The 27,949-nt window shown below is 43.7% G+C and overlaps 1 protein-coding gene across 2 annotated transcripts in view; it reads left to right on the top strand.

Moving 5' to 3' along the window:
- Nucleotides 1-22,813, top strand: part of PCDH11X (protocadherin 11 X-linked) — a 419,667-nt gene extending 396,854 nt beyond the window's left edge. The window contains exon 7 of one of the 2 annotated variants that reach the window (XM_054169524.1): nucleotides 22,419-22,813. In XM_054169524.1, the coding sequence (XP_054025499.1) occupies nucleotides 22,419-22,813 (395 nt within the window). The remainder of the gene's footprint in view (nucleotides 1-22,418) is intronic. The other variant, XM_054169525.1, reaches the window with a different exon arrangement.
- The last annotated feature ends 5,136 nt before the right edge of the window (nucleotides 22,814-27,949 follow it).

Here is a 27,949-nt window from a genome sequence, read left to right as displayed (position 1 = left end):
CTGCTGTCACAATTGTGCTGTGACTATGACATGTCATTTCCTCACAGTCATTAGCTGTGCTTTACCAGAAACCCATTTTTCGGTAGAACAAAATGGGAGAATTAAGTTTCCTTTGTGTTTTGCTTGGTTCATTGTGACCGTAGTCTTCAGCTCTTCTGGTCCAAATTGGTTAAATGCTGAAGCAATTTGGCCTCTTTTCAGCTCCAGTTTCTGCTTGCAGAAACTGCAGACTGTGAACTCTGTCTTTCTGAAGGATAAACTCAGTTTTATTTTCCGGTGTGTGAGCTAATCTGTGAGGGGTTCTCATAGTGTCATGTCTTCAAGGAGGCTGCACTGAGTGTCTCTAAGTTCAGGCCAAGCATGTGCGTTTGCTGCTCGTGGTGCAGTAGCAATTAGCACTAACTCAGATCTTTTCAAAACGCCCAAACCCTCCAATTCAGAAAACAGAAAGTCTCAGCCGCAAGTGGTCTGAGGCCTTAGCCAGATTCCATCAGAAGTGCCTTGGAAGTGGGATTCCTGTGTTTGATCTCCAGCTGGTCCACTGATTCAGGATTTTGTACTTAGCCCTCATTAGTGGCTGTCACATTGCTTACATTTTTACAGGGGCACGGCACCTAATTATTACACTGGGCAGACCCTGACGCAGCAGAATGTATTTTAATAGATAATAAGGTATTCTGGCTTGAATGACAGCAGCTCCTGTTGTCACCTCTTCTCACTGTGTGATGCTGCAGCCAGCCCCAGCAGGCAGTCCCCAAAGACAGCCATTCCAAGCAACTACAGCACAAGGAGCCTTAAAGAAGAGCCTGAGATGCACTTCCTTTCAATGCTGATGAGACACTCATCCAAATGAGGGATTCTGTCTCACTCAGCAGAAAAGGGGAACGTGTGCGGCTCACTGAGGTTTGTTGCAGTATTACTTAGGCAATTTAGCTGTGGTTACAGCTGGGCTGTTAGCTGTGGTCACCTTTGATTCTCCATGGCTCAGCTGTGTGACTCCTGTTATGAGGATATTCTTTCTTTTTAAAATCAATTTCAGGGTAGATATTGTATGGCAGCAGCTCGCACTGGAAACAGAAAGGTTGCAGCGCTGAGGAGAAAGGAAGGCTGCTCCTGCTCTGTCTGTTCAGATCCGGAGAATAAAGGACTGGCCTTGATCAAATTGATATTATTTGGTGAGCAATGTAGTGCAGCAGTGGCTGCAAGTTCTCTTCTGAGCTCTGTAAATGAAAGCCAGGATTTCAGTGGAGCACTGTAAACTGCTTCATCTGGGATCTTATACAGGGAGTATGTGGCCAAGGGATTCTTCTGGAGGGTTTGAGCTGTTCAGGAGCTGCTGAGTCCTGTGGAATGCAGATCTAAGCATACAAAAACTCAAACCCTTCAGTTTTGTTACCATGAACTCCAGCGTTTTCAAGGCTAAGCTGAACTATTTATTTTCCTGATATTTGTGGAAGAAGGGAATATAAAATGAGCTCTGTAATACTGGCCATTAGGAGAGCACAGACCAAATGGTTAAGCTGTTTCCCCACTGTTTACAAACCTCCATCCTTCTCTTTTATTATCTGAATAAAACCTCTGCAATCCTGTAACCCAGAAATAAATCCCTGCCCATGGTAAGAAAGCTGAGGAAATCTCATTCTTGTGAACATTTCTTAATTAGCTTGTGTGGAGGTAAAAAGACAATTCAGGCAAAACAAGAACAGTTCTGACTCCCGCTTGTTGCTCTGTGCTTTTCTCTTGCCTGACCTGAGCCAGAAGGACCTCTTTTTGAAAAGGAGCTTGCATTCATTCCAAAGTCTTTTGAAGGGTGCTCCTCTCCTGACTAAGACTGCTTAAAAAGGGTGTGAGGTGGCCCCTAGAAGTCAGTACAGAAATATGTTAGCACCTTAGGCCCTGGTTTCTGTCAGCTACCCCAGCGTATGGCTAACAGTGATGGAAGCCGTCCTGCTCTCCTCTGCACTTGGCCCTGTTTTGCTCCTTTCTTCTCCTGCTCACTCTGACAGCCACCTTGGTTGGTTTTTGAAGAAATTCTTCTACTCAAATCTACCTCTGTTTTAAATCTGCTTTTCTTTTAGCGTTCACAGTCCAATTTGTTGTGCATCCAGTGACTGAAAGCCTCACTTGTGCCCATGAATAACGTAAATTAAAACAGAATTTGAGTTTTAAGTCTGCTTCCTGACAGCTATTCACTAACACTAAAGGTAATGTAATTAATTACTCCCGTTCTTAAGAGAGTTGTGATGCAGGATGGCTCCAGTGGAGAAGCTCTCTTTGATTTTCTGTTGTTGTTATTGCTGGGTTTCTCTCTCTAAAAAAAACAAATCCTCCAGTTACTGACACTATTAAGCCATGGTTGAGGGTGATTGCAGATCTGTGGGTTCACAGCCAGCAATCCTTTCATTGCTCTGTTGTGAGTCTTACGAGCATTGGATTTGTACCATGTGATAGTTGCTATGGCATCCACGTAGGTCCAGATGGCCTCAGCTGCCCTTCCCTTTGGGTTGGGGGAGAACTGCAGTGACAGCTCCGAGCCCAGGGCTGCTCTTGGTGGACCAAGCTGGCCATGTGGCAATGGGATGGGGTCAAAGTGAGATGTGTGGCACTGCACAGGGGGGTGACCGAGCCAGGAGGAAGGGAGGGCTGCCCTACTGTATTAAGCATAAGCTTTTTCTCTTTAAGTTTGAATTCTTCCAATTAAGAGAGGTGGCTACTTAATCCCAGCTAATTAGAGAGGGTTTAGATCCATTCTCCATCAGGGGCAGTTGAATGCAGGACCAGCATCTTCCTGGTGCCATGAACTTGAGTGGATTGGTCACTTGTGTTGCAGAGTTTGATTGCCACAGTTCGGCTCTTAGTTATTTTTGACTTCTAATTGACATTAGGAATGTCATTATTTGTACTGTATGGCTCCTTAAGGAGGAACTGGTAGTGCTGTGATTTCCCAGTGAAAATAACAGACCACCTCCAGGAAGCACTGCTCCAACAGAGCACTGTGTGGCCAGCGCTGGGTTTAGAGAGGCTATGCTGGGGACATTCAGACACTGTCAGGTGTGCACCTGGGGTTTTTGTGCTCACCACTTTGTAATGTCAGTGAACTCTTGACTCTCAGTTCTGTTGACTTGTGTCCTCCTTTTGTGCTGCTGGATCAGGATCTCAGCTTTCTGAGAGTCCAGAAAGACTCTTCTGGAAAGGAAACTTCTGTCTCTGTGGAGAGAGATAAAAAGCTTCAAAAGGTGAATCCTGTAGATGCAAAAATCCTGAAGGTACAGGGGAACACAGCTCTACCAAATGGTCTCAAAATGTGATGTTTTACTTGATCTTGGACTTTCTGAAAGTCACCTCCTTGTTAGGTTTAAGAGGCAGGACAACCTTCTGTGTCATTGGATGTCTCTGGTGACAAAACGCAGCAAGGGGAGTGTAAAAATGTGCTTTCTGCAAAGAAAGAGGGGCAGGTGTCAGCCTCTTCTGCTAACCCTGTCTATGCTTCGGTAGGGACCTTGAGACAGACACTGCTGATTCTGTCTGGCGTAACCCTGACCAGATGAGAAATGAGCAAATAACTGAAGTTCATCTTCTCTTTCCCTTTGCTGTGCCTTGTTGCCCTTCAGGGGAGCCCAGGTTTGGCCTGTGCCAGTGCTTAAAGTGATTGTACAGAAAAGCTTGAGTAATTCCTGTGTAGTGTCCCCGCACCTGGAAACCTGCCCTCCTGTAATAGTGCTCATAACAGTAATCTCCCCAGCTGAATGTACAAGTAAGATCAAACAGTGCTTCCATTACTCCTGCTGCGATGTGCGTGTCTCTTAGCTGGGAGTTTGTTTTCCCTCTGGGTGCCTACAAGTTTCTCAGTAGAAGAGCAGAGTGCTGAGCCTCTGGCCATAGCTCAGCTATTCCCTATACATTCTGCAGTTTAGAGTCTCTGGGTACACGGCATTCTCCTGAAGCAGAGCCTGCTATTTTGTCTCTAATAAATACATTATTAATCCTCCAGTAATGAATGATTTATGCCTAGCCCTCTCTTTCTTTCACCTGCTATCATTAGTTATAAAGTGGAAAGGGTTTGGGTTTTTTTTCTTTTATTCAGTTTCTTTCCTGCCTGGAACCATTTTCTCCTTCAGTTTAACACCCAATTTATGCAGTGACCATCTCTTACCGTGAAGAGCACAAGTCTTCTACTTAAAATGTAAGCAATATTTGTTGGCACCCAGCTTAGTTTCCTAAGAGAATGCTTCCTTGAGAAAATCACTGTTTAGATTTGGGGGTTGTTTTGCTTACCAAAGAAGCCTACCAAATCCTTTTACAAAATCCTTAATATTGGTTTTCTTCCCTGAGTGTGAATAAATGCTGCAGGCTCTCTGGAGGAGAGCTGATTTCGAAGTTCTCTCTGTTTCTTGAAATCCACCAGAAGCCTTTCACACTTGTGAGCTGCAGCTCTGCTTTCAGAGAAGCACAGTCTGTGCTGCTGAGCCCTGCAGACTGTGTTGGTGCAGAGGCAGAGGAGTCTCCTTGTCCCGTAGAACATCCAGTCAAGCAGTGGAGTTACAGGTCAGGTTTGTTGGGCTGGAGAATGAGAAAATATTGTAAAGGATGGTGTGCTAATGGTGTGTCAATATTAGGGCTAAAGTGAGAATCAGGTGGACAAGATCTGGCAGGCATTTGTCTAATTAGAATTGACCTTTATTAAAGCAGAGCTCTCTGAATTAAATTAGTTATTGCTCATCTAGTACCATCTTTCTGTCTGAGAATTGGGTAAATCTCATCTAGAATGCTAATTCTATCCTTCAGTCTTTTTCTCTGAGGCATTTTTCATTTAATAATGACTTCATTGTTTTCAAATTTAGGGCAGAGCCCTCTTTTCTTGAGGTTATCTTTCAATTTCTGCACTAAAATATGCAAGCAGTACTTTGAGAGAAAGATCTAGGAGGGGTGGGTACTTTGAGTCAGATCTGGTGCCTTCAAGCAGAACAACAGAGCACCTGCTAGAGTAGCAAGGTGGCATCTGAGAGCTGAGCTTCCCTATTTCAGATGTTAGTAATGTCTGGCACTTAGCATTCTGTTCTAAACCTGATCCTCTCATATGAGGAGTTCTATACTGCCACTGGTTCAGGTTTCCTCAGGTGGGCCCAGCTACTATCCTACAGTCTGAAAGAGAAGCAAAAGTGGAAAAGAGAAAGTGTGGGCCATGTCCCCATTCCCAAAGGCTTCTTTCCACCCTTGCTAGCTTGGGCCAGCTGCTGGCCCTGCTTGTGCCAGCACGTGCTGGCTGGTGTCAGTGGCCCCTGCTGAGGCATTCTGGTTGTTTTGGATCACATGGGAGCTGTGCAGTCCCCCTTGGGATCTGCATGGGCATCTGTTTAGGACTCAGGGAATGCCACCTTCAAATGCAGCAGAGTTTTGGGTGCAGCCACACTCTGGGAGCTGTTCAGTTGCATCTGGTGTTGATACTGTGGTGATGTTCTCACTCTGGGTTAACAACTTCCCCTTGTTAATAAGGGTGATTCTGTCTGTTTTCCTTGAGTTGCTGCCCACCAAAAGCTTGAAGTTTTAGGCTCAGCTTTGAGGAAACTTGAGAAAGTGCAAAGTTCCTGTGGTTACTGTGGGCTCCCGCTCCTGGGGCACCTCGATAAACTGGAAAGGAAATGAATATACAAGGGTAGAAGGGATTACAGACAGAGATAGAGGGATTAAGCTGTGAACTAGCAGCAAGCCTTGCTGTAAAAATGTTGCTTCAGGCTTTTGTTTATTATTTGGAGAAATTCTATTTAAATGCAGATTAGATTTTCTACCTAGCAGTACAACTTATTCTTTGTTAGTACTCTGCAAGGAAGAACGAAGACAGAGTGCTCCTCTCTGCCTGAGCTCTTATCCTGTTATCTAGAGCAGCCATGCGTGCTGTGGGTGGAGGAGTTGTAGCAGTTTGTTTAGAGACTCGACTTTAATTAATCAGGGTAAGATTACCAAATTGCCTTGGGATGAGAAGCTGTCTGAGAAGTTGTAACTGGCTCCTGACTAAACAGAAGGGCCTGACTCCTCCTAGGGTATTTGGGAGGAAGGCAGGGCAAAGGCAGGGGAAAGCAAAGGAGAGAATAAACAAGAAATTATGCAAAGTGGAAAACTTCTCATTATGTGTAGGACTCTTTTTGCATTGCTGTGCATTCTGTCATCAGCTACCTCCTAAAATAACATTTCATATTTCTTAGAAATAAAAATGAAATCAGAATACTTCTTTCTAAATTCTGCTGGGTTTGTGACAAGCAGTCTGGAAAGTCTCCACTTCCAATGGACTGCTGAATGCTCACAGGTTCTGCCTTTTGCATACTGCAGGCTTACTTCAATAAAATATAGCTAAGGGAAACATCTCAGTCACTTCCCATGAACTCGTTTTTATTCCTTCCTCCACTCTTCTTACATCTTGCCACCAGCATCTCCAGCAGTCCTTACTGTGATCAGGACGATGGTAACATGGTAGACATCCCTGAAACAACTTTTGCTAATCATCGCAGCTCTCAGGACTTGAAGAGCCAAACAAGCCAGCATGCAAATTCAAAACCCTGATTTCAAGGGATTATTATTTTTCTGCTTCACCTTTTCCTTTGTTCCCAACACAATCTGTAAGTCATTCACCATGTTCTGGGGCAGAAGACCCATGCAATGATGGCAGGAACTGCCCCTGGGCTTCAAGTACACTCTGTACACTCAGCTCTTCAACTGAAATGAGCTTCAGGCGCTGAGATTTCATAAGAGTACAAGAATAGTTTGCATTGTTTGGATATAAAGATGACTTCTGTTATTTTTTGTTTAAGAGATGGGAAGGCCACCTTTGGCTGACTGGAGATCAAGTCTGTTCTCTAAGAAGCTCCACTTCAGTAGCTATGATCAGTAATCTTGATTTGTGACCGTGGAAATAACGTGCTGCTGGGAGGAATTTCATGTGGTGCTGGTGTGCCGCTTAGCAAGGTTTACTATTATGCAGGTCATCAATTCTTGTCTGTTGAGAACATAACAAAGATTTCTCAGGATATTACCTTTGCTTTGCTATGAGGTGGAAGAAATCAAAAGAAATGTCAAGTCTTTGCTTCAAGGAGGTTGATGCAACTTTTGGCCTCCTACCAGACACATTTCAGGTCCCTGGGTTAATTTGTTCCTTTTTTGATTTCTTCTTGATGGACAACCTGAAGCAGTAACTGGTAAAGAAGATGATTCCTCAGGACAGGAAGTACCCTAGGCCAACAACTGATAGCAAGTAAGCTCCCACAATCCCACCAAGGCTTCAGGCCATTTAAACTCTGCATTTCAGCAGTTGTTCTCTGTGCAAGCCAAATGTTTCTCTTCATCTATTGTTGGGAGCAGGGTGAGCTGCACATAGACTGAGCTGGAAAAGGTGGCTCTGAAAGGGGCAGTGCAGGATGAGTGAGTGACACACAGTGGTCTCTGTTCCAGCAACAGTGCTGAATCCCATGGTGAGCAGTGTGTGGACCTGTCAGGGTCTGGCTTCGTATGGGACCAATGGACAGGCTGAAAGGCAGTTCCAAGTTACTGGAACAGCCTTCATGCTTTCTTTCCCATTTGCTGCACTCTTGGACTACCTGAGATGCTGACACTCATTTAAACTAATTTCTCCTGGTGTTCTGTTCTTTGACTGGAGTAACACAGTCCCTGTTAGCTTTGATTTGACTCTAGACTTCAAACTATGTGCTCCAGGCAGTTTTTAATGCCTCTTTTAAAATACTTGTTTCCTTTTTTTAACATGTCTGTATGTCTGTGATCACTTCAGGCTGGCTGGCAGGGCCAGCAAAAGTTCTGAGCCCTAGCTTTGGCTCTGTTTTAGTTGTGAAGGCTTTGCAAAGAGTTGTTTGTTTGTTGCAAAAGCGAGAGAGAAGCTCACATTCAGGATGCTAACTGTGAGTCTGTGGAATTTCTGAAGCCCAGCTGGATCTTTAAATCTTTGCACAAATGGCCTTTCTAGTGGGTGCTTAAGGCTCAAATTAGAAAATGAGTTTTCTGAACAGACCTCTGGGGTGGCCAGGAAATTGTTGCTTGTGAAGATAAAACCTTGTAATGAAAAGTCTGGCATTGAAACCTCAGAGAACCCTTAGAGCACATCTTCCTTTCCTCACTTCCTTTTTTGTTCTTTGAAAGGAAAGCTCCTCAGATCTGCTGGGTTTCTTCTTTTCTTTGGTTTGCAAGAAGATGACTGTTCAGTTCAGAACTTGGATTCTTCCAGTTGACTTAATTCTAGGGGCCAAAATATGAAGGACTTTTGGTATGTGCTGGGAGCTAGATACCCCTTCCTCTCCCTCCTCCTCTGTAGCTGTCCTCAAGAACATTGACATAATTATATTGATGTACTCTATACTAGCATGAAATGGCAAACTCTAACCCATTTTTATGTGCTTCTGAGTTCCTTTGTATCTGCACCATAGTCTTTGTAGTGGAAAGGAGTGCAGGCATATGCAAGGAGGTTGCAGTGTTGCATTGCAGTAACCTGGATGCAGCTTAAATGCCTCTACACAGAGACAGAAAAACTCCACAGCTGCTACCCCAAGCTCCTGTTGCTGTAGGCACAGTGGTAGGTCTGCCTGAGCTGACTTGGGTGTAACTAATTGAGCTGAGCATATTGTGCTGACTGCAGAGGAGACCTCTGTGCTGCCACACCGAGCTGTGCGTAGAGCTGTGCGTAGCCCTTTGCATTCATTCTTCACTGGCTGCCGTCTGCATGATCACCATTTGTAAGATTTACTTTTCCACAGATGAGGATTGTGTTGGAGCTGGAAAGGGAGAGCAGACTTCCTGCCATCAAAACTAGTTTATACTTTCTTCTACATACATCTTCTTCCCTTTGCTTGCTTAGCTGTCCTTGGATTTGGCTTGTTCCCTAAGGAAACAAGTCTAACCTTACTGCATAGAAGCTGTAGCCTGTCTTTAGTGGTTAGGAAGCAAAGGTTACAGCCCTCTTTGTAAGCAGGCAGGAAAGAAAAGCCTCCAGAACAAACTATTCACCAGTTAGAGTTAATAACCCAGCAGTTCTGAGAAATGCTGCTCTCTGTGTCTAGCTTTAATTCCATAGGGCCCAATCCACTTTTAATGTCCATATGAAATCACACAGGTTTTGCAGTGGGGATGGTGTAACTGCAGCCCCATCTAGTTCCCTAAAGAATGAAACTTGGATCTTTTGGAAGGGCTTCAGACCAGGCCGTGTCATGGCAGCAGAGACTGTCCTGGGACTTTTAGCGGTTGATTAGAACAATGAGCTCCTCATCACAGGAGGACTATTTGAAGTGCATCTGTGGCTTTCTGATGTTGCATTCGGTTGGATGTCAAAATGCACAACGCAGGTCTTTGGAGAGAGAAAAGTGAATTGTTACTAAAATGCTGTGTGTGTTTCTTTGGGTGTCCAGGGCATCATTCACTACTCCAACAGAGAGGCTTGGAAAGCTTAGCAGATATCAAATGCTCAAGTGTGGAATGTTTTGGGTTAAGCTGTCTCAGGTTGGAGGCAGTTTGAATAATGGCTATGGCCTAATTTTGCTTGATTTCTTGATGCCTCTGTTTCCCAGGGGCAAATGTCTGCACTAAAGCAAATAATTCCAGTGGGCCAGAATCCCTGCTCGTGCAGCTTGTGATTGTGCTGTGAAGAACCCAGAAAAGGGCACAAGGAAACAAATAAATCTGCAATAGATACAAGGCTTTGAAAGTATTAATTAAAGAGGTGTCTGGCCACATGCTGATTAGAGTAGAAGGATAAATATTGAGTAACTACTTACTCTCTGAACTGGGCCCAAGGGTCCAATGAGAAAAATAGTATATGATAGATTAATTAAAGTTTGCATCAAAACACATCTGCACAAAGGCACTGAATGAATATTGCAGGATCTGCACTTCCTAACTTCTCAGTGCATCCCTGGGCAATGGTAACTCTTGCCTAATAGAGCTGTTCTTCAGGGTGGCATCATGTCTTGATCAGACTCTTGGCATATGCACCTCACTGAATTGCTTAGGTCCAAGGCATTACTATAGATCTTAAATCAGAAATAACAGTTATTGATAGCAGTGTGCTTGGGAGCACAGCTCTGCTGGGTTCTGGAATGTGACAGGAGGAGTGGGGGGAAGGGAGTTAAGATGGATGTTTTGATGGAGTCAGCCAGATGAGCCAACCTATTTACACACATCTGAGCATTGGTCTTCATGATCACTCTCCTATTTAAGATCCCTTTAAACATACCTAGGCAGAATCTGGTGAGTTTTGTATTTCTTGGGCAAGTCTGGAGTACTCACTGCCAGGTTCCTTTGTCCCCTCCCATGGGGAGACCATGTTACTCAAGCCTTGAAGCTGCAGAATTCCTGTGTGACCAGCCTGGAGCAGGGAAGGGGCTGTTGCATGTATGGAGTCAGAAGATGTGTGCATGAAGTGATGGATAAATGCAGTAGAAGGCCCTTAGGGAAGTGGCCTTGTCCAGTAGACAGCAGCTTCTAGTAGAGGGGAAGGGAAACGAATGCTGCGATGAATCCACAACGCGTCTCGCCATTGCGGTGGTTCCACAGCCGCGGCACTGTCCCAATGCTTTCCCCTTCTGCTGGGGAATGGAATGAAAGGGGGGGGGAGGGGGGGGGAAGTGAGGTTTTGTTGTTGTTTGTGTGTGTGTGTTTGACTTTTGTTGTGTTTTGGCGGGTTTGGTTTGGTTTTTTTCCTCTTGTAATAGCATCTGAAGCATGCTAGAAGTGCTGTTGTGTGCAGCTGGTGCTGGAGTGCAGATCACTGGTGCACACACAGAAAATGCAGTGTACTGCTGGCAGGAGTAGTCTACCCACAGTCTATGAATTACTCTTACAGAAGGGGTAATCAGAAGAAAATACATCAGCATTGCATTATGCAGCATTGCAATGAAGGCCTTTGCTGGCTCTGTTGAGTGACAGTTTGTGACCTTCTGGGTGCCAGTACCATTTCTATAAGCTTTGAAGGTCACTGCCACTCCTGATGCCCCACCATCTCTGGGCTCTACTGATGCAAACGATGGTGAGAAGAGTCGTGGTGATTACTTCTGCAGCACAGAGGGTGAGAATAAAAAAGTCAGTCAGGAACTTACCTACTTTGGGAGTTAAACTCTGGGGGTTTTGTTTCTTTTCCCCTTGAGGTTTTAATGTCCTTTCTACTGAGGTTCTGCAGTCATTGCAGTTTCATCTCCCAGCATTCCAACAGCCCAGTTGGTGGGAGTCTTTTTCCCAGCCATGATTAATTATTCTCTGTCAGAACCCAAATCTGCCTTTTCAAGTCTGATCATTCTTGATATATTTATTCTGTTAATATAGGCTTGAATAGAAGCAATAGAGGATAATAAATTGACTGAGCATATGAATGGCATCTCTAGGGGCTGTGGATGAATTAAGGAATAAATAGATGAAATAGGTTCAATAACAGACTGGCAAACACTTAGTCAGCAACTGACTGGTAGCCTTTCATTTAGGTTCCTTTATATGCTATGGTTAATAATAATAAAAATAGAAAAGAATACTGAAGGAAATCTGGAAGTCTCTCTTGTTCAAGGGGAACTGAGGGCTAACAGTAAATAGTGTGTTTTGTGAGAGGGATTGGATTTCTTTCAGTAAAGGAAGAAGGGGAAGTTTGGGTTCCATATCAGTCTCTATTTCCAGCCTGTCAGCAGGACTCCTCAATGCCAAAAAAACTGCTTAGAAGTTGGGAAAGTCTGGTGTGAAGTGATACCAGAAACTTCCAGTCACACAGCAAAACTTCATGAAGAAGCTGGCCAGAGGTGATAGGAGTGAAAGGATTGCTCATCAGGCTGGTGCCAGAGGGTCTGAAGGTGCTGGCAGTGCCCGTCAGGGCCTGGTTAGGAAGTCATAGCCATCACAGTCTAAGCACTTTGGAAGCTGAGGTAAAAGGTGGAAGCCCTAGCTGGGCATCCTAGTCCTAGCCAGGCTTTGCTTTCAAATGCCTCTCCTGAATGGGGCTCTGAGCTAATGTGCAAAGATTGCTCCAGATCACTCAGAGCCGCACTTCCATGCCTGACTGGAGCACAATGAAGTTTGGATTATACAGTTTAAATTATCACCCATCTGAAGTAATTTTCTTTATAAAACAAGATTAAAATGACTGTAATTCAAAACATTTTACCTCAAATTGATGTGCAAATTGTAGTGTTCATATTATTTCCATTTTTCAATTTGACAAAACATTTCACTCCATGCCTAAGCTTTTCTGTGTTGTCACTATCTTAAGAGTGAAAATATGCATTTTACACCACAGTTTATTCCCTCCTGATGTGTCTTGTTTCTTAACACCACCTATTTAACCTTTTAAAAACATGTCTTTGTGCAGTCTGTTGTGGCACCTAGGGAAAATGTAAACAGATGAAGCAAGTTTGCTTACCTCCTCTCTGCCCCTTTCTACCCTATAACAGCTTAGAACTTCATACTACTTCATTTGTTCTCTGGCCCTTCTGCATACCTGATGGTTACATTAAGTGCTGCTGATAAAGCAAAGCAATGAATTTGAAGTTCTAGCCTGACAGTATTAAAGCTCAGATGGTGGAGACTTTTATTTACATGAAATTCCCTTTCCTTTATTTCCATAGTAATGCCACAGTAGAAATTCCTCTTCAGATTTTTTCTCTCAAGGTTTTCTGTCTCCTGGAGAAGTGATTTAGGGAAAGACTTCCTCAGAAGCTTATTTCATAGGCAGGCAGTTTGATCAGTAATTCTATTGAAAATGTAGTAGACCCTTGAGTTCCTTGCTTGAGCTCCCTATAAATAAAGCTGTTTGTTTCATCTAATACAGAGTTTGTGTAGTAGCAAAGTGCAGAACAGTAGTGAAAAGTACTAGCAAGTGCAGCAGTCCATGGCTGAATTATTGCCAGTGAGAACTGTAACTAAAGTTCCTGGCCTAACAGCACAAATGTACAGCTGCACTTATTTTTAAGTCATGCCTTATGCAACCATAAGTGCAGCAGAGTGCCAAAGCTTATCACCTAAAGTAACAGCAGTACAGACATTAGCTGTGGGGCCCTTAGACCCTGGGAAAGAGCTGCTCTCCTGTGCTCACTCTGCACAGGATAATTCATTCCTTCCTAGGGGGTATGGTTTTATGAGCTGAGAGCTTTAGCTGGTACATGTGTATAGGGTAGGTTTAAAGTGATTATGGAAATGTCACCGCAGGACAATGCATTATTAGCAGTCCCTTGTATGTTGTGTGCTGTCCCCTTCTGTTTGCTGATAATTAAAAAGCAGATTGGGATGTCATGGTGAGAATGAGTGTAAAATGTCCCTTTTATCATCTGCAATAAATGTGAAATAGTGGTCTCCCTGTATCCTTCAGTGATTGTTCTATTGGTGTTGGTGACAGATGACATCTTTCTCCTTGTAGTGTGCCTGCAGGGTTAAATGACTTTATTATTATTAATGAGTCACCGCTCCAGCTGTCCAGAAGTAGAGGGAGTAGGAAACATAAGAGATTTAGACCTAAGTAATTACAAATGTAATTATTACCTTTCAAATTTCATTTTTACAGCAATCACAAAGTTGTTAATCAAAGATGGCCCTTCCCACATGTTCACACTTTGGGGGATCATTGTCAAAGGGATGAGTAGCTCTGTGCTTCCACTGTAGGCAGTCTGTGGCACACTGACAAAGTGGGGATGACAGAAAACTGCTGTGAAAAATTGGTTAGCACATGTTGGCTAGTCAAGGAGTCTGTGCTCCAGAGGGCTTTCCAGGAGAAAAACCCACCTGAGCTGCAACCTTATGGAGGAGAGTCTCCTCTTAGTCAGGACAAAAGCTGCAGGAGGAGATGATTCCTTCTGTCCTGTGGAGATCTGAGATGTCAGAGTTGTAGTCCTCCAGTCCCTCCTTCCACAGGGGTGTAGCGTCATTAAGGGATCTGAAAAGCACAACAGAAGTAGCATGCTGCTGGACACTTAGGGGACTTGCACCCTGTCCCCTAGGCCCTGCAGTGGTTATCCTCACTGCTCAGCATCCTGCATTTGCTCATCTTTAGCTGGAGCAAAATCCTCTTCTATGGTAGTAGTGAGGAAGACACAGGGCACGTGGGGAAGAGAAATTGCTGTGAGCTGTGTTAGGCCATGGTGCAGATGCTGTGAGATGGTTTCCAGAATCATCACCTGAACTTGAAACCTAACTGTGAAATGGCAAACTAGAGAAAAAGCCTGGGAGGAATGAGCACACTTCCTTCCAGTGATGTCATTTCTGCACTAAGGTCAAGAATTAAGTATAATCATGCTTTAAAAATCTAAGCAAAGATAAAATGCATAAAGAAAATGGAAACCACTCATTTCCATGCTTGAGACAGCATCGATGCTGTCACACACCAGACTCTCAAAGCCACATTACTGATGGGAAGTTGTTGTGTCAAAACAAATGAAGCAAGCTGTGCTTGTCTGCTGAAATGGAATAAAAAGACTGAATACAGCTGACGGCCCAGCCAAATGTAGCACCTCCCAGCACCCAGGCGAGCACCCTGGATATCAGCACAGGTGAGTAGTTTTGAATGTTCGGGAGGACTCACAAAGTAAATAAGGCTGAAGTATCAAAACCCCTCCAACCTGTTGATACTCTCCTAAAGAAGAAGGCTTTTCTTCAGGCTTGGAATGCAGTTGGAGTCACAGCACAAAAGCCATGGGGTATTTTTAGAAAGCGGTAGGTTTATTTTGCTTGCTGCTCCAAGGGCCTCTGGCTTCACATTTCTGTTTGTGTTTATCTGATGGAAACACAATTCCAAACATCTGTTATTGTCTAGCTCTCAAGTTATCCTCTGTGTGTTTACACTTTGCTTAGCATTTGAGGAGGTTGCAACTTCCTTTTGAAACCTGAGCTCTCAGTGAAGTGTCTGAACCATGAACAGTGCCCCGCAGTTGCTCAATTACTTCATTTAAAAGACTTTCTTAGTATTCTACTTTGCAGCAAGCTTTTGTTTGTTTTTGCTGTACAGTCAATAAAAAGAAAGCAGAGCCCCATCGGGCCTGTGGATCCCTCAGGAAGCCCTGAAGTGAGTAAGGGCTATAAATACAGATACTTGAAGCAGAACTGAAGTCTTTTATCCCACATCTATCCCTTGATGGAGTTGCCATATGTGAGGTGTCTCTAACATGTCTAAAATGAGCTTCTGCACTCTGCTGAGGATGGTTCACTTGAGCTGTTACTATCACAAGCTTAGAATTTATCATTAGAGCAGCATGAGACCCTGCTAATACTTTCATGTAGGTCTGCTACCAAGAGTAAATGCTGCTGACCTTGTTCCACCTAGGAATTCTCTTCCCTTCTTATCTTTTTGAAGTTCATCTGCTTTCCTATCTCCAAGCCCTATCTTTGTTCTCCAGCCACAGCCTGACAAAAGGTAATTGATTTCTTGATTATGTCCACAGCTTAAGCTGCAGAAATGCCTTTCCTGCTGTTTCCATATCAAATGTGGTTATGCAGATCCAGTCATTCTTAGCTTTCGTTATGAATCTTCATCCTTCCAAGGTGTTCCATGATACATAGCAAAACCAGTAAGCAGCCTCTCCTTCACACACATGCACACAGCCTTATTTAGCACTTCAAAACTGAGCCAATACATTCTGTATGCTTACAGGGAAGATATTGTTAGAAACACTTTTCTTTTTAAACCATACTATATATATTGGAATGCAAGTGTGCATTGAGCTGAGCAACCTCTGTGGCTGAGTCTGAAGAAGAGAACAGATGTTAAGAAATACCAGTAGAAATTGCTGTTAATTTCTTTGTCATCCAGCATATTTCTGTAGGACAGTGAGTTTGTTACAGATGCTTTGCATCAGTAGAAGACCCTAATATAATTCACCTTTCAGGGAATGGGCAAGAAATGCAAATGTCACCCTTTACCCTGTTTCCAGGTCGAAGGTTATTGCTGGGGAGAAACCATTTTCACTGTGTAGTTTCACCTTGTTTAATTGATTTGAATTTAAATTTCTATTCTGTGTTAAATAATGAACCATCTATTAATAATTAAGAAGCTTCAGTACAAGTGTAAAGCAGTTAATTAAATATTAAAGCAAGCACATTGTATTACCCAGTGTTGCAATCAATATACTGGGGCTTGAGCTGTTCATTGGAGATGATCACTGGCTGACATTCTCCTTGCTGGCAACATGCACTGGCCAGGCTCAGGAGCATGAGTCCTTTGGCAGCTCCTACCCTGGTGTGGCTCTCATTAGCAACAGAACGTGGACAAGAAGGATGGATCTGACTGAACTGTTGAGGCGGTGAGGGTCAGTGCCATGTGTTCTGCAATGCTGTCATGCCTGTGTTCATTAAGCTGAGGCAGAAGAGGCTGCAGGGGGTTTGAGGGCTTGTGGCTTTTGTGATGAAATCTCTTCCAGTGAAAAACAGCAATTATTGAATCTGAGCTTTTTACAGGAGCATTGCTTGCAGGCCATTTCCTGTGTTTGATTAATATAAGATTGAAATTCTAGTCAGAATAACAACAAGAGATGACTTAATGAAAGATTAATGTCCTTTATCTATAGGGCTGTTATTTGTGAAGGCAGGAGTCACTTCACAAGCATAGTTAATTATACAGAAATTAACAAAATGCTGTCTTTTGCCTTGATACTTCCTCCATTTCCTATCTTCTTTCCACCACTTTTCCCCAGCCATCTTTGCTATGTTTTCTTAGCTAATGTCAGCCAGGTCCAAAGTGCTCGTGCCTCACACCGCTGGGGTTTGATAAACCTTACTCCTGGTGGGTTTTAGGATTGAATTCATGGCTGTTAGGGTATAAACTGTGTTCACTGGAATGGAAGCAGAGCTTATTCTTGCAAGACATCTCATACAGGTAGCATAGGAAAATGCATGCCTGCTGATTCCTTAGAACATCTGGAGCATCAGGCTTCCTCTGAGCAAGACTTCTTACAAGCAAGGCAAGCTGCACACACAGCTGAAAGCTAAAGGAAGCACTGTGTCCTACTGGTTCTCTGAATGAGAAGGTTGCAAGGCTAGAACTTAAGTAACTCTTTTAAGTTTTTAACTATTGAGACATATATGAGAAATAAAACATTCATAGGAAACTTATCCCAAAGGCATTTTATTGTTGAACCCAAACCAGTGTAGTATATTATAGCAGCAGGTTTTTTAGAGTTTCTGCATTCAAGTGTCTTCCTCATGACCTTATTAAAGTGATCCAGTTTACACTAACAACCAGTCTCCCCTCCCTTTTTGATTATTAATGTCATTTCTGCTCTCCTCATATGGTGGAGGCTGCTAAATTATGTTACCCAAGTGGCCATTTTCGGTCACCAGGGTAATTCTGGACTATAATTTCCCTATGTTATGCTTGAATGTCTGCTTAGATTTAGTACCACATTTAGCAAATACACATGGGCAAAAAGCTGGGGGCTCATGACCCTTTTCTTGGGAGCCATTGGCTGAGATGAGTAGTATGAGGTTGTCATCTCATAGCTCTGGTGGGCTCCTGCTGAGCAGAGAGCGCTGAGTGCGATGGGAGCTGTTTAATAGCAAGCGCTTCAGTAAACGAGAGGCACTTCTGGCTGCTGACAGAACAGCATTGGCACTGCAAGCCATGTATTCATATATGTGCTGTGTTGGGGAAATATGAAAAATAGCTCAGCAATGGTATAATTATGGGCAATTTGCTTAATTGCTTGCTAATTGTTGCTTGCTTTATTATGAAACAAGAGTTCTCTAAATGTAACACTGGATGGTTTGCATCCAAAATGTGTCAAATTCAGCAGTGGCTTTTCATTAAGACTTCAGCTACATGGCTTTCAAATTCCAGCTAGCACTCCGTGTTCTGTGGTTCAAGTCCTTTTTCTTCTCTTTTCTTTTTCCCCCAGTTGTTTTCAGATTTTCTCTGCAGTTTCTGAGCTGCTCAGCCTGCCTCAGTAGGCTGCATTCTGATAGGTTTTCAACTTCCCATGAATCTGAAATACTTTGCTAACAAGTACAACTTACAAATGGCTTTTGGTCACAGGTGGATAAAGGTGGAAATGTTTTAAGGCTTCTCCAGGAGTCCATGCTGTTGACTGTTCAGCTCTTAGAAATGCTCATCTCCCATGCATTCAGATTCTTTTAAAGGCATGCCTGCAATTCCCAAAGTTTGGCCTAAACTTTTGGAAATGCTGTTGTCCCCTGTGTTGACCAAGACAGCCTGCTTAGATCAGCTGGCTTCAGATGTCCCTTCCAGTCTAAGTCTTTATATGGTCCTGTGATGCAAGTGAGACCCAACTCTCTTGGTGTTGTCTTAGTAGTACGTCTGCCTGTTGGGGGTGGAGGGAAGGGCACAGGGCAGGAAAGAAAGTGCATCATGCACAGCAAGCGTATGCTGCAGTGATCTTAACAGCCTTTTCCAGTTGAAATGATCCTGTGATCCTAACTTCTCAGCAACACAGTGGTGCTAACAGCACATCCTCCTGTGCGAATTCGCTGGGAGAATCAGACTGAGCTGGAGAGCAGCAGCACAGAGTGCTGCAGCCTTCACAATCAAAACTAACCAGTGTGTTTATTTGATACCTGTGAAGCCCTCCACAGACAGAAAGTCTCCAACCAAAACAATCTGGGACAAAAGTATCAGAGGGTATTTTTTTAGAATTGTTTAGACTGAAGGACAGCTACCTGCCAGGGCTGGGATCCAGTCTGTCAGCAGTGAAAGTAAATATTCTTACTGAAAACTGCTTTGACCTATAAATGATAAAGGCTGTGGAACAACGAAGAAAGTCTTTTAACTGTTGTGCTTGTAGCTTTGTTTGACAGTTTTGCTCTAAACATTTCATCAGAGCTGACAGACACCTTCTTTTAAAATCTTCCGAGTTCTGAGGCAGACAATTTAAAGCACGGTTTCCATCCTAAAACAATCTGAAGCTCAAATCAAAGTGGTGAACTCACATGTGCATGAGTGTCATCAGCTCTATGGCTTAAAAATTCTGTTTCATGTCACTTGTCTGTTGTGGTTGAACAGTCTCCATCTAGTATGAAAAACGTACATAAAATTAAGGGTTTATTACTGCGGGAAGGAAGGGGGAAAGTCTGTGACAGAACAGGGAATTGTTAAATACCTATCTTTAATAAGTTAAGCATGGTTTAGAAGGCAGTGCAATGCCAGTGCCTAGTAGCTATTCAGAAGGATTGAAGGTGCTGAAGGAGCAGCAGAATGATGTTGTTTTAGGAAATTGGAGAATGAGTTAGACTGACAAGAAGCAGCCACATTTCGTGCCCCAGGAGAGCTGACAGAGGAAGACAATTCCTGGTGAATACTCACGCAGAGACTTTCCTGCATTTTGTTCTAGGTCATTCAAACCCAGGTGAATTATGCTCCAACAGTCATTTTTGATTTGTTATGCTAAAACCATAGGATTGCACGCTGCTGGTTTTCTTTATTGTTACTTTATTCCAAACAGGGACTGTTCATCATCCCAGCTGTCCTTGCCAGCGGTGTTTACGGCAGCAGATCGGTTGTGAGCTTTTTCTGGTCCCTTTAAAGGCACCTACTGGGGCCCTTGCCTGCCTCACTGTATTTGCTGCGACACCTGTAGTGAGATTGCTTTCCTGCAGCATACCCAGGCTCCTGAAGGCTGGCTCAAGGTTACACTAATGCTGTGGCCTGTCCACAGGTGATCCGGCTTACAAAAATCACAAAACTCTGTTTTTCTTTTACAATTTTGTACTCCTTTAAAGGTGAGTCTAGAGGTGAAGGTTATAACTGATTTTCAGATTTGTTTGTTACGAGTGCAGTATATTATGAACCAATACTTGACTGTTACTTTGGAAAAAACACACCAACCAAACAAACAAAAAACCAAACCAAACCACAACGAAAAACCCAAAACCAAAACAAAGCAAGCCCCCAAAAGGGTCAGACATCGTACAGAAGAGTATTTGTTAAACACCTTTTGTTTCCTGTTGTGCAACACTGCAAAGGAGCTGAGCAGAAGAGTCTTTTCAAAGTTAGGAGCTGTATGTTTTGCATGTTATTAACCATAAGCAGTGATGACAAACATCCTCTGGTAACCCAGATGAGGTGCACCGAACCCCAGCACTGAAGGGACGATTATGATTGCTACAAGGGAGTGTCCTCTAACCACCCCCACACTGCAGACTGTTGTATAACAAAAGCCCTGCTCAAAGCCAGCATAATTGGTATTCCTGTCATAAAGGTTTTTTGGTTTGGGTTTGTTTGTTTTGTTTTACTTTTTAAATAAACTATCTCTTAACAGAATAGCCAAGACTGTGGTGCTGACTGCTCTTATTATTAGCAAGGTAACATCTCCCAAGGCTACAGGTAGTCTGGCAACACATGGCACAAAATTATTGTCCTCCTGGTCTTTTGAGATGGTGCAGAGAATGTTTTGTGAGGGATCTTTTATGTCTGCTGTTACCTTGTCTAAAGCTCAGATGTTAAGCTTTTATTGCCAAACAATTGTCTGGATGTTTTAGCTTTGTTTGTTCTCATGTTGAAGTTCGAGATGGAACAGGGTAAGAATTGCAACTGCTGGCTGTGAAGAGCTAGAAATGTAGCTGTATTGTTTCACAATTCGTAACTCTGTGCTTTTCAGTTTAACTAAACTAATAGCATTTAAAGTGTGATTAGATATCCTGAAGATACAAAGTAACACTGAGGTAATGGGCATCAGAACTGTTGTATTAATAAACACAACCAGGGCTAACTCAGGGTTGTAGCTGATTTCAGTGGATTGCCTCTATCAAAAGGGAAGGGAACCTGGCTAATTAAAGAGCTTAACAAGGCCTCTGTTTGCTCAGATTTATGTCTCTAATAGCAGGCAGCAGGACACACAGAGATTAGCCTAATCTACCTGTAGTAACTTTTTATTTTGCAGGAACTATTTCCTCTGCTGAATCATTTCCATATTTATATCTCCTGCTGTCCATCAAAACTGGATTAGTATTTCAACAGAAAGGTGCCAAAGCTTTGTCAGGATTACACTGAAAAATACCTAGGCAAAGTGACTGCAGACGTGTTGAAAAGGCAGTAATACAGCAAATGGCATTTATAAACGTTGCTTTGGCTGGCACAGGCCCAGCCACACTCTGAAGAAGTAATCAAGAATATGGCATCCATGAGACAATCAGAAGCCAGGTGTCTGCTTACGGGTAGTAGATTTCAGCTCCCATGCCCTGTGCTTTGGACAGCAGCATTGTATGTTTCAGTACCCCAGCATTAAATATCTTAGTGCCCAGAGGAAAAACTTAACTTGTTTTGAGATGTAAGATGGCAATAAGTGTTTGTGCTTTGTAGCTGTTACAGTTTTCAGCAAGCAGAGTATTTACTAAACCAGAAATGCAGCATGTGTTTGAACACACAGCTCAGAGGCTCCTACACAAAACTCATCTTGCTAGAAGTGATTCCTAGTGGCAAACCTACTCCAGCCTCTATGAGCCAGAATCTAGTTTTAAGAGTTATTTTTACGAAGACAGATGCTCAGAAATAAGTGTGTGTCTCTCACTGGAAAGCTTTGTGGAGACAACACAGCAAAGCATCTAATCAGATCTAATCTAAATCAGTCTTTGCTCCTGATGTGCTTACACCATGTGCACGGCAAGGGAATGTAGAATTGACACCTGTAACATGAAAACTGTTCCAAGGAATGATCTGTAAAAGTTCAATTCTCGCAGTCTGAACTTACACAGCAGGGCAAAGCCCCAGTTGCAGCGACACTGATTAAGAGTGTTTACGTATTTCAGATCACGCCTTTCAGATTGCCTACTTTGCTTTGCCTTTGAACAAATCATAATTTCTATAATCCTTTTCCAAGGGCACAAACCTTGCATCTGCTGAGCAACCCTGGTTCGATTACTAGTAAACTACAGAGGTTACAGCTGCTTTTTGCTATTACCCTTTGATTTTTCAAGGCTTCCAGTGTTGAATGCATGGAGAAATCAATTCTCTTTAAAACCGATGTTACGACGCCTCTCATTCTTAAAGCTCTGCAGTGCACCTCTGAAGCCAATGTACCATCTTTGGCTGTGTGTCCACATTAATTTCATTTGGCTTAAGCAGAGTCAAAACAATAAAAAATCCAGTTTGAAAAGAAGTCTAATTTTAATCATTGTATTTTTTCACCTAGTTACGTGCAATACAGGGACACGTGGTATTAACTGTGATAAAGCCCTTGAGCTTCTTTACAGAGCTGGACATCTCCAGAGTGACAAGGGACTGTAAGCCGTAGTGCTGCTATCATCTGGTCACTGAGCATTAGCTTTTGCCAAGCAGCCAGCAGCAATGCTGCAGATGTCACACTTGCAAACAACTAAACCTTCACTGAGTGGTGTACCTGGGGGATTTTCTTTCCAGGCTGTGGCCATTATTGCAGACCTGAGATTGCTTTGTTGACTTTGACTCCCTGTGCACGGCAGCCTTCGGACCTTTGGTAACGTCTTGTCTTTTTCCATCCTCCCAGCTATCGAAGTAAATCTCCAGAAAGCCCTCGCCGAAGCCTCTGAAACCTGCACTCAGGAGTGCCTGATCCTAGGCCATTCCGACAACTGCTGGATGCCTCCCTCATTGACACAGTACCAGCAGCCCAACAGCCCTTTGCCGTCGTTCGGCTTCCAGCCGGGCTGGGGCCGCGCAGCCAGGCCAGAGGGACGGCACACGCTCGGGAGGCCCCTGCCGAAGGACGACACTGACAAAGGCCAGGGTGGGCCCAGGCCCCAGTTCTACAACACCTGCGAAAGACACTGCAATGCCAGCAAGGATCCCGTCAAAGTCATCCCCCTGGCCAGCTTTGCTGCGGCCCACCAGGCACCGGTGTCCGGCGGCACCGCTGCCTTTGTGCACGAGCACCAGCTCTGAGCGCCCGCCCGGCGCGGCCCCGAGCGCAGCCCGCGAGCCTGGCACTGCCCGTGTTGCGCGTGCAGACTGCTGGGCTTGTGAATAGCCTTGTACAGGACACTCGACCCTAGCACTCACCTCAAGGAAGTTTCCCAGAGCTCTTGGTAAGCCCCACAAACGGGGGAGAGAACTCACAACCCACAAACAGCTCGAAGGAAAACACAGCATCTGGTATGGCCATACAGTGCACCTCTTCCTCCCTGCTGAAAGCAATGTCCTAGGGCAGTTGGGGGAATATTACGGTCTACATATATCCTACTTCAATTTTTCTTTGTTGTTTTAATTTGCAGCATATTCACAGACATCTTCTTCCACGTGCTTAGCAATAGAGGTCAAGTGGGCAGCTGCTCATTTGATTGCCTTACGTAACAGAACGAACGAGGTCCTGCAGTCGAATTCTCACGAAGGAGGGCGTACCTTTAATTCAAAATTTATCTTTTACATAATTCAGAGGGAAATTGTACTTACATGACAACTGATTTTGATTTTATTGTATATTGTCTCAATCCACAGGTATTTATTCTTGGAAAGAAGGCAGCAGATGAAATAGAAAGCTCTCAGCTAGGCTTTTCTCTGTGCAGTAGCGCGGCGATGACAGGATATTCAAACCAAACCCTGAAATTAATTGCCAAGGTTTTCCTTTCTGCAAGAATACAAAGCAGCTCTGTGACACACATTGTGCTTGACAAGATATAAGCCTATTGCCTATTTATTTTAAAACTTTCAGTTTTTGATATTGCAGAGCTCGCCTTGGCCCCTGTCCCTGTTAGCTGAAAATGATGTGGGCACTGCTGAAAATAGTAGGAAAATGGGGTAGGTTTTTTTGGCTGACCCAGTGTTGTAGCTGCAAGCTACTGGCATTAAAGGAATATTACAGTGATGTAAACGGCTTTTGTTTTAAAGCTATATCCGCCCATTGTATGTAGTTGGTAAAAGGTTACCTTTAATGTTAGTTACTTCACCGCATACCTGTTAGCTGGAGGAGTGCTGGTGATGATGGCTTAGTTTGTTGGAGTGACTGACAGTGCTCAGCCAAGAAAGGTGAATCTGTGCAGGGAGAGCCTGACAAATGTAATCATAAGCATTCCCCACCAGACTCTTGGGTAAAGTCTCAAGATGATTCTCATTAAAGATGGGGGATTTTTTGCAGTGTACTTCGGAGTGGCAGCCAAAAAGCTGGTAAATTGTAGAGTGGGTGAAAAGGAGACCCCTTTCTTAGATGAGAAACCACACTTTCCTTCCAGCACTCTGTTGCTGCTTGTCCTGTTTGTCATTTGCAGCGTGTACATACCAAGAAGTTTGTTCTTTACACACCTGCATACTGTAGCTTTCTTCCTACACTGAGACAATCCCAGTTGTGTGAGGCGAAGAAAGACAACGTGTGAATATTTCCTATGGGTAGAATTCTATATAGGCTTCATATTGTAAGTTAAACCTGTAATTTATAAACCAAGCTGTGTGTAAAAATGCTGTAATATTAGCTGCTTGTACAATTTACACAAGTTCAAGTTGTGGAGGGTTTCCAATGAATGCTAAAAGAGCTTCTCTTATGTGCCCGGCAGGTATAACTAGCTTTATATATTGCTGTCCCCACTGTAAATCTATTCAAATCACATTTAGATTTGATGTGCAAAATGAAAGAAGCTTCACTTTTAACCTCCTGCTAGGGTTTAATTAATGAACATCCAGTTATCTAATGATGTACTTTCCTTTTCTTTTCTTTTGACTGTAGTTTTCAGTAACGTTTAGAGAAGATGTGGCACACTGGCTCCCAGTTGCATGACTCCTGAAAACAGTAATAATCCTTTGGGTACTGACATGCTGGAGCTGACACAACTAGCTCCCAGTTCCAGGACAGCTGAAAGTTTGAGTAATTCATACCTGATATGTACAAAGCCCTTTGTTGTTTGCTTTGGAGGGATCACAGTGAGAAAAGCTGAGCAGCCCCTTCCAGGGCTGGGCAAGAAGAGCTTATCTGCAGTTTACACAGATTCACCAAACCTATGAATTGTGCACACTCAAGGCAATGCTGACAGCTAAGGCTTCCTGCTGTAAGCAGAGGGCTTCAGAGGCAGCTGTTCCGAATGCGTGCAGAAGCGGCAGCTGCACTGGAGACCCCAAGCTGTGAATGCCTTTATTTTAGTTTTTAGGCAATATTTTCTTTCTGGTTCAAAAATTGTAACTGAAATTTCCTAGCAAAAGATTAATTTCTGCAGTTTCATGATTTTCAGGGGAAGGTGAAGCAGCCAGAATTAGTGTTTTTTTGCCATGGGTAGGGGAAGAAAACCCAAACAACAAACTTTGCAAAGGCGAGTTCAGGGCTCTGGTTTGCTCTTGCTTTCTCCTAAGATGTAATTAACCATCCCTGCTTCTCCTGGAACCACACCAAGGCTCCAAACCCAAACCACCACAAAAGGTTGCTGCAGAAAAGGCGTTGTAAAGATTAATTTGATGAAAGGAAGTACAAAATACTGTACCCATGGAATTCTGCTGTGATACTCCAAAATTCTGTCAGCAAGATCCAGAGCAGTCAATTGCCACTCCACACTGGGCTCCCTCGATTTTATATATTGCATGTGTAATATATCAAACTCTAGGCCTGAGGCAGCGTTTCAGAGTGGCATGTCAGTATCCAGAGGGATATTGTTACTAGAGACTCTTCTCACATCTTGCCATAGATATAAATAATTTATCTAGCACACAGGCTGTATATTTTTGTGTAATTTTTATTTTAGTCATTTAACTTATTTTCTCTTACTTGTGTGAATTGGTGGAGAAAACAATCCTATATACAATATGCAGTAAAATGGTAGTGACATGATTAGAATTGTTCATACAGTGTAACAATAAAGGAAAACCTTTGCCTTCAAAGCAATGTGTCACACAGTCTAGCCTGGATCATCGTCCCCACCCAAACTCAGTACGTGCTTGCTGCACAGCCAAGTCTTGCACCCAAGTCATGGGCAGTGGTGGCAGAGACCTGGACAGCTGTCCAGAGTGGGCAGCAGTCAGGTTTAAAACAGAAATGTCACGAAAAGAACTGAGCTCAAACTGTTTGTAGTAAAAGGTGCTGGTTTCTTGGGTTTCCTAGTCTGTGCCATGTTCTGAAGTGGAACTTACATCTAAGGAAAGCATAATGAGGCATGTCTGCTTGTGCAGCCAGGCTGCTGAGCACCTGCTCTCCCTGGGCTGGGAGCTGGCCAGATGCAGGCCATTGAGCTAACGATCATGGCAGGGAGCCCATGCTAACGGAGCCTGGGGGCTTGGGGCTGGTAGCAGAACAGCTAGCTTGACCTAGCATTAGTTACCTGGTGCTGGCTCCAGCCAGGTCTTTTTGCTCAGTGTAGGAGGTGAGCAGCCACTTGGTCTCGAACATTTATCCCTCCCCACGTGTACAGATCTGTTTGGGATGTTTGCAGGTGTTGTGGATGAACTGTAACCCAGCGTGGAACCCCAGCAGCCCTGAGCTACCTTCATTGTCTGCTTCCAGCATGGTCAAAGCCAAAGACGGTAGGCCTGAATCATTTCCAGTCAGTAATGGTTGATTAACTCAAGGTTTTTTGATTCAAGCTTGCAAAGGCTGAGTTTTTAAACCTTGAAAATTCGTGCTTGACTTTGCTCAAGTTTTGCTTTTGCAGCTTTGAGACCAATCCTTAGTGAGCTCTTTATCACTTGAAGGATCATGCTGCAGGTCGCTGCCACGATTTCCCTGGCTAAGCGAGGGGATTGGTTTGTGCCGACACAAAGTACAGTTGAAGGCAAAGATTTTATTTGGTATACATAGGAAAAATGTGTATAACTTATGTTACCCCTAGTGAAGAGCGAGCTTGCCAGTCTCCTGTAAATACCCTAGTTTGTATTTCTGAGCAGGCTCCCTGCTCGATGGCATACTCCAGGACCCAAGAGTGAGCAGTGTGTGTCTGTGTGTTGAAGCAGCCCTAACCACACTTTCAAGGCGTGTGGCTGGACAACATGTACTGCAGTCCAGCAGCAGCTGAACTCCAGTCACTCTGCAGTAGTTCTATTTCAGGTTTCTGTATAGCATGTTGTCTTGTTAATTACAATGCTTATTAATAAACTAGATCCACAAAAGCAGCTTTCTCCTTTGCACTGTTTTCTTTGTGTTTCTGAAACGTGAGGGGGTTTGCAGTGTTCCTCCAGCCATGCTTCTCTCCTGTTTCCAGCTTTCCAAAACAGTCCCAAGCTGTCAGAGTCAAGAAGACATAGCTTCACTTGCAGTTGCTTCACGCATCTGAGCAGCAGGCTTTTGGTAGAGTGGAAATATCCACAAAGTGTGCACAGCAGTCTGGCCTTAGATTATCAGGAATACCTTCCAGTTCTGTGTCACTGCTCCTGATACCAAGCTCCCTCCTTCTGCTGTGCCTGATACACTTACAGAAAATCATTATGAGCTGGAGGCAGCAGTGTTTGTGGGGTTTGTTTTGTTAGCAAATAAGCTATCTCTAATTGAGAGAACATGGTTTGTAAATTGTTGTAGAGCTAAAGGGATTATCCTCTCACCCTGAATGTGATGTAACGAGGTACCCATCAAACCAGCAACTAATGGAACAGCATTTGATGCATTTTTCTGTTAGCTAAGTCCATGCTTAAAAAGCAACTCTTTTGATAGTTGTCCTGGACACGAAGGCAGTGATGTCTTATTCCTTGAGGCAGTTATGGCTTTGCAAGCATTGCTGTCTTGTCTGCAGGAGCTGTTCAAACAGGAAAATACACATTTTGCAAAATACTCCTCACTGGCAGTAACTGCTGAACCAAAAGCAGCTCTGAAGAATGTATTCAGCCTACAAATTAAGCAAGGCAAAAATAGTTAAGCACTTCTGGAGTGGAGGGTTTCTCTGGGTTGGATGGTAGATTCTCAGGCTGCGCTCAGCAATACTTCGAAAGGCAATCTTAGGAGGCGATGAAGCTGTGCAATTGCACAGAGATCTCATAAACCAGAAGAGAGCAAGGTGGAGATACCTAGTGCCTGAAGCTGTGCAGCATTGCTGTCACAAGGGGATGGCACCCCTACTGCTGCTTGGGAGCCATCATTTGGCTTCCCTCCCTGAGGGCAGAAGGAATACCTGGAGCACATCT

The sequence above is a fragment of the Dryobates pubescens genome, chromosome 18 (assembly GCF_014839835.1).
Source record: "Dryobates pubescens isolate bDryPub1 chromosome 18, bDryPub1.pri, whole genome shotgun sequence".
Lineage (NCBI taxonomy): Eukaryota > Metazoa > Chordata > Aves > Piciformes > Picidae > Dryobates > Dryobates pubescens.
The sequence above is the reverse complement of the archived record's forward strand: the minus strand, read 5'-3'. Positions and strand labels throughout refer to the sequence as shown.